Source organism: Pygoscelis adeliae, unplaced genomic scaffold (assembly GCF_000699105.1).
Source record: "Pygoscelis adeliae isolate BGI_AS28 unplaced genomic scaffold, ASM69910v1 Scaffold374, whole genome shotgun sequence".
NCBI classification, from domain to species: Eukaryota; Metazoa; Chordata; class Aves; order Sphenisciformes; family Spheniscidae; genus Pygoscelis; species Pygoscelis adeliae.
In genome coordinates this window covers 71,099-79,513 of record NW_008824653.1, presented here as the reverse complement: position 1 = coordinate 79,513, position 8,415 = coordinate 71,099, and the positions used below count along the sequence as shown (strand labels likewise).

At 40.2% G+C, this 8,415-nt stretch overlaps 1 protein-coding gene across 1 annotated transcript; it reads right to left on the bottom strand.

The window, feature by feature from the left end:
* Positions 1 to 2,099: 2,099 nt before the first annotated feature.
* GLRX5 (glutaredoxin 5) lies at positions 2,100 to 3,960 on the bottom strand. The gene is made up of 2 exons (XM_009322550.1): positions 3,930 to 3,960; positions 2,100 to 3,494 (listed from the first exon to the last, which is right to left on the bottom strand). The coding sequence occupies exons 1-2, from the start codon at positions 3,958 to 3,960 to the stop codon at positions 3,316 to 3,318; spliced, it is 210 nt and encodes a 69-aa protein (XP_009320825.1). The 3' UTR covers positions 2,100 to 3,315.
* Positions 3,961 to 8,415: the final 4,455 nt, after the last annotated feature.

Below are 8,415 nucleotides of genomic sequence, written 5' to 3'. Positions count from 1 at the left end.
TTTGGAGCTGGCAGCTCCATACAACCAACCTTGATCTGTGGAAACCCTGCAGGTCACAACGCTCATGCACAGCCCTAACACCTGCCTTATTCTTATCCCAGCAGACCAAACTCAAGACCAGGCAGCTTTGCTTCTTTCTTCACCAAAGATGGCAGGGGCAGCTCCCCATCTTTGCTCTCGGCTGTCCTTCTCAGCAACTTCAGCCAGCCTTCCCAAGCCACGTTCCTGAGCACTATTACCTCTTCAGTCTCTGTTTTACTGCAGAGTGATCAGGGAAGCACAAGCAGCAGTGCCAGTGTTTTTTCCCCATCGTTCCCCTCACCTCTGGTGACAAGCCGCTTCTCCCGGGGGGAAAAAGTCATCCTTCCCCTGCAGAACCCTTCGTATCCTCCCGACCAGGGACTCCTCATGGGTCTTTCCAGCTAGCACCAGCCCCCCAGTATCAGCTCAGCACATCCACTGATTGTCACCCCAGACTCCAATATTATCAGTTGCCCTCTCTCATTGCCAAAGAGCATGAGAAAAGCCGGTGCGAATCTCTCATCAATGAGAGGCACGTTTTTTTCTCAAAAAAATCAGCTCATTTGCAGCAGCATCCGTTTTGGATTAGAAGCGCATGCTCCCTTTTGCCTCTAGTTTGAGGGACAGCAAAAGTTGATGAGCAGAGTGCTGATCGTTCTAAAACGATCAGCCTGAGAACTAATTTCTTGGGGAAAATACTCACAGTCAACTCCCAAAATAAGCCTCTTTGTGAGCATCTGGAGTTTTACAATTTAAGTAGATGGTGATTTTTTTATTGCAGTTGGATTAACATGAGCATTTATATAGATGTAATATGTAAAACAACTGCTCATGCACACAGAGCCTGGAAAGATACGGCTTGTCCGGGAATGCAGGCAGAAGTCACATTTTATATTCCCGCTCTTGTGGCTTTGTCACACACGCTTTATGGTATCACTGTTGCTTTTACTTACTCAATCACAACACATTCCGATCAGGCAAAGGATTTATATAAACACTACTATATATGGTATGCAAAATTTTAACCAAATAATTAAAAACTAAAGTCTAAGGGGACGGAAGTAGAGAAAGTAGAAAAACTTTCAGAGTTTTGGTAAAAGCAGGAACTTACGCTGGGAGAAAAATTTTGCTGCTTAGAAGAAAAAGACCTGACAATGCTAAAGTTACTTTTATGTTAAACTACTAACAGACAGTACTGAAAAATATTCAACATCCACAGAAGAATACAGAGCTATATGAAACAGCAGATTTGGGGTTTTGTTTTTTTAATAGATTTATTTAGTAGCCAGATGAAGAGTTAACCATTGAAGCAGAAAATAATTTAATTTTCTTCATTACCTTATTCTTTGTTTACTGTCTGCATCCATTTCAAGAGGTCTTTTGACAAGAATAACCAAAGACTTTCGAAATTCAGTTATTTTTTTAAACATCATTTTGCATTCAGAATGGCAAAATCTACTCGTGAAAGATTAGCCACAGAAAAGCTTGTTTAATTTGAATTCAAAGAGAGGTAACACTGAAATGCCTAGTAGAGAACTAACCTTCATCTATACCTACAGCCTTGCATTTCATGAATGTGACATGGTACGTGGAACAAAAAAAATCTTGCACTCGTGCCTCCATGCCTAACAGTCACAAGTGACCGCCCCCGAGTGGAACGTATCCATACCCAGTGGTCATTCAGTCACCGCTCCCGGTACCGGGCAGCTGTCGTGAACAAGTGAATACACAGAGCACGTACACACCGTATTTAATCCTGGTGATACTGATTGCATTAAAACTGTACAGTAAGCTTGCTGCAACCAGTTTGGCGCATTCTGTGAAGAATGTACCAGTATAATTTCTCCACTGGACAGCTTGCTCAAGTGGACAGGAGAGATTCAGAATTGGAACTTCTGTCGAATCTCTCATCTGCAAGTTCCAGCCCTGACTTCCTTTGACCATTCGTAATTTTTCCTTACTGTAAAATACATTTTCTATGCTATACAGTGGAAAACATTTTAGGTTTCAAATCAAAAGTAGTATCAGCTTCATTAGAATAGTCATTTAAAATAAAGAGGAACTATTGTAGACAATCAACATAAAATACAGTTTATTTCCAGTCATTTGCCTAATTCACATGCAAACTGGTTTATATTAATAAAAGTAAACTGCATTTAGAAACAGCTTGGTTAGCCTTTAACCCTAGCAGTATTGCTATACAGCTGAAGCTGCACTGGTTAATATAATTTGTTTTAACTTAGGGAAGTGTATTGAAGACTTCAGACTTTCCACAAAGAAATATTTATCTATTCAGTAGCCTCTCTACTACATTCATCTACATGGAACGTTTCATCTGTTAATCCCACGTTTGAAGACCATATTCTTCAAAGCACAGCAGTCAGCAGAAAATACTTGGAAATACAACAAATATAAAAAGATAACTTAGTAACTAGCAAATAATACAAGATTACAGTAGTAACTGAAGTATTCTCCCATACTATTTCAAGCTAGACTACTGAAGCCTTAAACAATTCCCACATTTTAGCACTGACACAGAACTGCAATACACAAAGTATATACGCAGGGGGGAAAAGCTGCTTTGCAAGAGGTAGAAAAGGTTTTATAAAATCTTCAGGCACAATTCTTTGCAATCTTTTAAAAGCTATCAGAATGTTACAAAGTAATAATGACCATTATACATGTATTTGTACAAGTCTGTTTATTTTTACCCTTTGGAATAAAAGTATATTTCATGCACTCTCATATAATCTTTTTTCTTCTATATTGTTTGAAGACTATTTTTCTCCTATATCATATGCGATTACAGAAGTTTTACAGGCTCTCAGAAAGTCTTATCACCAGGAGTTATACAGCAAAACTGATGCACTATTACTTAACACTTTTTCAAGAGGAGCAAGGGAATGCAAACACTGTTTGCATAGGTTTGTGTATCAAAGAACAGAGAAACATACACTCAAAATCCATAAAAATATTATTAGTTCTTTTGGTTTGCTGCCGCCTCAATCAAGAAGTGAATGCTTTTAGAAGTGAACTTTTTTTTTTTTTTTTAAACACAATTTCCACAAATGTATGCTTTACAGTGCAGTGGTTATACTCAAATTTTCACAATGTCCATAAATCAAAATACCAAGATCACTACATTTACCATGAGCTAACAGACATTCACAGATAAACTTTAGTGTCAGTTCAAAAAGATTCCTTCTTTGAGCTAAAGTACGTAAGGCTTTACTGGTAACAAGTTCTTAACGAAGATTTGCTTTATTCCCATCACAGCATCTTTTTTTCCTCATTTTACTTTTTGTCTTGGTCTTTTTTTGCATCCAGAAGCGCTGAACGGATTCCTAGCTTCTTCAGCTCTTCTACAAGATCTCCATTCTGATGCATCTGGAGGAGTATATCACAGCCACCAACAAATTCACCATTGAGGTATACTTGTGGGATGGTAGGCCAGTTAGAGTAGTTTTTTATTCCTGCATAAGAAAAAAATAAAAGTATTAAAGGTTTTCCCCCATCTCCAAACAGAATGGGTTTTTAAACAGACTACACTGTTTCAGCCTGACAGAACTACTGATATTTTCATTCCTTCCGCACTGAGGCAAAAATGTATCTATGTAACAGAAGCATTATCAGAAGAACGACGTTAAAGTTGGGTTTGTTTCTCATTCCAACTCAAAGATGTGGGTTGAAAGATACAGAGTCAGCTCCTATACTGACTTCAAACAGGAGCCGGGAAACTATAGTGTCTCTTTTCCCTCCCAGGAAACAAGCAAATATCATTTTTCAATCAATTAAAGAAATGAGAAGTCTTAGAAAACCTTGAGAACTGTTTACATTCAGTTATCCTTTATGTTTCCCAAAGGGGCTTTAAAATATTTTATGTTTTCACTGAATTCACACAGTTGTACTTACTACTGCAATTTCAATTGCGAGATACATTCACCCCCTAGAAGCCTTATGAATTTCAAATTGCTTTATCTTTCATTGCCAGACCTGACAGCCCATGGGAGGGGCACAAAGGCTGAAGTCTCTTAAAAGTATTCACTAAACAAAACGGAGCTTGGGTCACAATTACGAAGTACAGAATTAAAGTTTAAAACCATACTTCACAGAAGACAAATGTAAGACCATCCAAAAATATTAACTGATCAGCTGGTATAAATTGAATCCCAACTTGCACTTAAAGACACCATACAAGATTATACAGAAGAATCATTACATACAATTTGCCACTTTTTAAATGACCCTTCACACAAAGCCATTATTTCCGTAGCAGAGGAAATAGTTAAATTCTACATCCGTATGCTCTTATACCAAGTCCACCAGCACTTGCTTAGACACCAAGTTTTGAATTCAACATTTTTACACATTCTCAACATGCAATGCCTGGAATTTTTCTACCAAAGGCACGAAAGCCCATATAGCAAATTTAAGCCTACAGACAACAGAGCTGTCTTTTCAGATCATCAGAGCCCATTCACCTTGGAAGTCAACCCTCTAAACAAGCATGTGCGAGCTTTAGCATAGGCTGTCAAAGTACTAACAGCAAATATTAGACCTGTATAGCAGAAAACACAAGGGAATTTGCTTTCCCCTTAGAAAACATTTTAACCCCTAAAGACTGTAAAGGTAAAACCCGAAATATCTGAGGTAAAAAATTAACCATATAAACAAATTATTCTTACTTTTTTGGAACTTAAACCACTTTTTTAATAAATGTGCGTAAGTGCATAAATATGCAATGGGATTACAATTTTAATGCATAAAAGACGAAAAAGAGCTAATTAATTCCCCTTAGTCAAATACCAGTGTGTTTAAAAAAAATCCACTAAAATAATAGTAACCTAGGAAAAAATTTTGTTGACAAAGTGTTCCTAGCCATGAAGTGCAACATCGGCTAGATTTTATTTTGATTTACAATTTTGTGCATGGACAACCAATGCTTCAAAAGACCAAAATAGCAAGTTTAGCGTATAAATCAAGGCCAAAGGGAACCCATAACCATCTAACCTCCTCTCCAGCATCACCACCTGTAACTTCTTCCCTAGCATTTCACTAAAACCTTTCAACTGTTTACACACAGTTTGCAGAAATTAGTAGTTTTGATGTGAACTTCTGTTTAGCAGTACTCTTCTTAAAAACTCCTTGGCCTTTGAGCACTCAAAAGTGGTCTGTCCTAAAAATCTTTTAACCCACAATAGTTGCAATGAAAAACTGAGTCCCAACACTAAGGCACGCTTAAGGACAACGCCACTCAAAGGAGCCACTGCAGATAACAAAAACAAATCCTATTTTGTAAGATATTGTAATGCTAAACATGACTTGAGAACCAAGGGCTCTGCATAATAAACCTGCTGCCAATAAGCATTCCACAGTAATATTTACACCAACTATTTTCTCACAGAAATATTTTCTTCAAGGACCCAATTGCACATCCATACAAGCACTGATAGTACCTTCAAGGATCTATCCAACTTCAGGTAAAAATATGAATACAATCAAGCTTAGTTGCTCGGTATGCTGCATTTCATGTATTGGACAAGCTGCTTTAAATGCCTGCGTGCACGAGGCTCAACCAGATTACAAACTGAACACCTCCTGAACAGGCTAACCAACTCCTAGCTTAGTAGAGCACTTAACTGATACTATTTCAGTAGTGTTAAAGCAAGTTAGCCTGGTCTACGCTTGCTGCACTCGGGATGCGCTTTTGTGATGAATCCTCCGGCAGTACAGACACCCCAAGGGACCTCCTTCCCCCTCCCTGCAGGTTAACACTTCCCACTGCGCTTCAGAAGCTGCAGCTTCAGCTTTGAACCACTGTTTGCTTTGTAAAACCACACTCCACAGATCAGGTTTACAGCTTGACAGCTGAGCTAGCCCACTTTAAGGTGACTGTGAAACCAGAATCAGTGCAAAGTGCTACTGAACGGGGTACCTAGCGCACTCCCACCCCGTTTCCCCAACTCCAGCCGCCCTCTTGCCAGCATTAGCACTAATGAATGATGGGACACATCAAAGACCTGACTCAAGCAACCGCTCTCACTCCTGCCACACTTCCTCCAGAAAAGCAACACATTTTCATGGAGATCATTAGTACTGGTGCAGGCATGATTGAGGGAAGGCTAGCCCAAGGGTGGGAGGAAGGATCAAGACCGCCCTCTTGGCAGCACCCCATCCTTAGGTAATGGAAAGCAACAATGAAAATAATCCAAGGGTGAACTACCACTACAGTTCAAACCAGTTTAAACCACTGCTTTTCCAGTATGTAATCCCAAGCTTCTCTGCCACCTTAGTGACCTGAACCAGCCTAATGCTGTCCATCAGCTGAAAGCAGGATCATTTCTGGAAGAGCCAACTTAGAGAAACTTGGACTGCCACAGAGTCCAAGAGAGTGCCGAAGTCTCTTAGACCAGCTTCAGTAAGGAAGGATTTGTGTCAGGGAAGCGTATCCTCAGCTCAAGTTCAGATAAATCACATGAAGTACCAATAACTATTTAGTTTCACAGATCCAAGTGTGCTTTTAGGTGAAGAGGCAAGTAGGGGAGCTGTTCGGGTTTTACAGCTTGCCATATTCCAGCACAAGGCAGGTTTCAGCAGTTGAACTATAACAACCTGAAAATAAGGTGTTTCAATAGATACAGGGAAGAAACCACCCAGCACTTCAAACATGCCTGAACCACCATCTCTGCAACAGCCTGTTCTTACTACAAATGGTATAAGCATACATATATGCAAACATGTGAGTTATGCTCAGCTGAATACAAAGCTGGTGACCAGCGCACATACAGTAATCTCCTTGCAGACCAATCTTTATTTGAACAGATATATTAGATATTTTCACAGCTAAAGGCTCAGCATCCCCTCGCTAACCCCACATGCATGCCATGCAGATTATGTTCACATAGGGCACAGAGGGCTTAGGAAAGAGTCACATGCTGCATATGTAACTTTCCAGCACCTGAGGCCAGCTCCAGGAGGAGACTAAGAGGGCCTTCAGGCAGCCAATACTGAATCACGCTTGGCAACTGCAGCTTCCAGCAGCCCTGCCCTCTCCTCTGTCAGAGATTGCCATCCACAGAAGCAGGCACATACTGGCTTTTTAGGGTGCAGCAGGTAATACAGTTGAAGCAGGATGACAGCCCGCTGGCCGTGAAAGCAGCGGTGTCGTTCCCCCACTCTTCACTTCAGGGCTCCATCCCTGGTGCTGGCTCTGGCACTCACCTCACAGTACAACAAGCTAGTTCAACTCACACGCCCAGTGATCCAGTTAATAAATCGAGCTGGCTCTCCGTGCAGTCGGACAAGTGCCAAGGCTGGTGCATGGAAGGGAACAGAACAACTCCTTTAAGCACCTGAGAACCAGCAGGATATTGTGCAAGTGTACGCTCTGTTACTGCATTGAGCGCGGCTTAGCCAAGCAGTCCGGATCAAGCCACTAATTGCAACTTAAAGCTCAGGTAGCCAGGGGAGCAATAACCTCTCGGATCACCTAGCACAAGCCAGAGTTCGTGTGGAGGAAGCATTTGCTGTGCTCAGAAGAGAGATGTTCCTGTTACATAGGAAGAAAATACCATATATTCACATGGTCAAGGCCCAGAGATTGTAACTGACAAACGCATTGCCTGTTCAAGGGCTCACAAAAGCCCTCTCAACCAAAAGTGAAATGCTGATGGTTTGATTTCAAGGTTTTGTTTCCTCCTTTTTAGTTTATAAGTTTGTTCTAGTAAATCATAAGTTTAATAAATTTAGATGTGTAAATAAAGTTTAGAAAACTACCGTGATTTGCTCACCTGCCAAAGACAGTAGAAGGTTTACTTGAACAAAACCAACATTCATTAACAAAAAATGTCATCACTCCCAAATTCCAGTATTTAAGTTTTTATACCTTACCAACTATTATACTCGTGAACTGAAAAGCAAGCAAGGATTGGAAAAATCAGCCTTTCGGCTAAAAGCTAATGAAAAACTGAATTAGATGATACCAAAAACACAGAAGGAAGTCACCTGATACATGCCAGCATGTGGACTGAAAGCACATTTTAGTGTATTCTGGACAAGAACTGTTAATGCCATGCACCTGCAAGACTAACTACTACATACTTTTATCTTTTTTTGTTTTGTTTTAAAACTTTCTCAAATAACCACATAAAACCTTAACAGTCAGCTACGCCCATTGAAGAGGGAAAGACGGAAGAAAAGCATTACGAGAACAGACTACTAGCCTTCTACAATTAGCAAAAAACCTTATATAGAACAGCTCCTACTACTCGAGCAGTAATGGTGAAACTATTACTAAATATTTGTTGCGCAAATGATTAGCGTAATTTTGTGCTTTAACAAAAGAACCCTGGCAGGCAGTGCCAGCTGGGAAAACAGTGGTTAAGTCCAAGCCAC

What these genes read in the sequence shown, in the direction of transcription:
- GLRX5 (XM_009322550.1), bottom strand. Translation starts at nt 3,960, where the DNA reads ATGTATCTCGCAATTGAAATTGCAGTAGTAA. An exon ending in AATTGAAATTGCAGTAGTAA is followed by an intron (nt 3,495 to 3,929) that starts GTACAACTGTGT and finishes TTTCTTATGCAG; the next exon opens with GAATAAAAAACTACTCTAAC.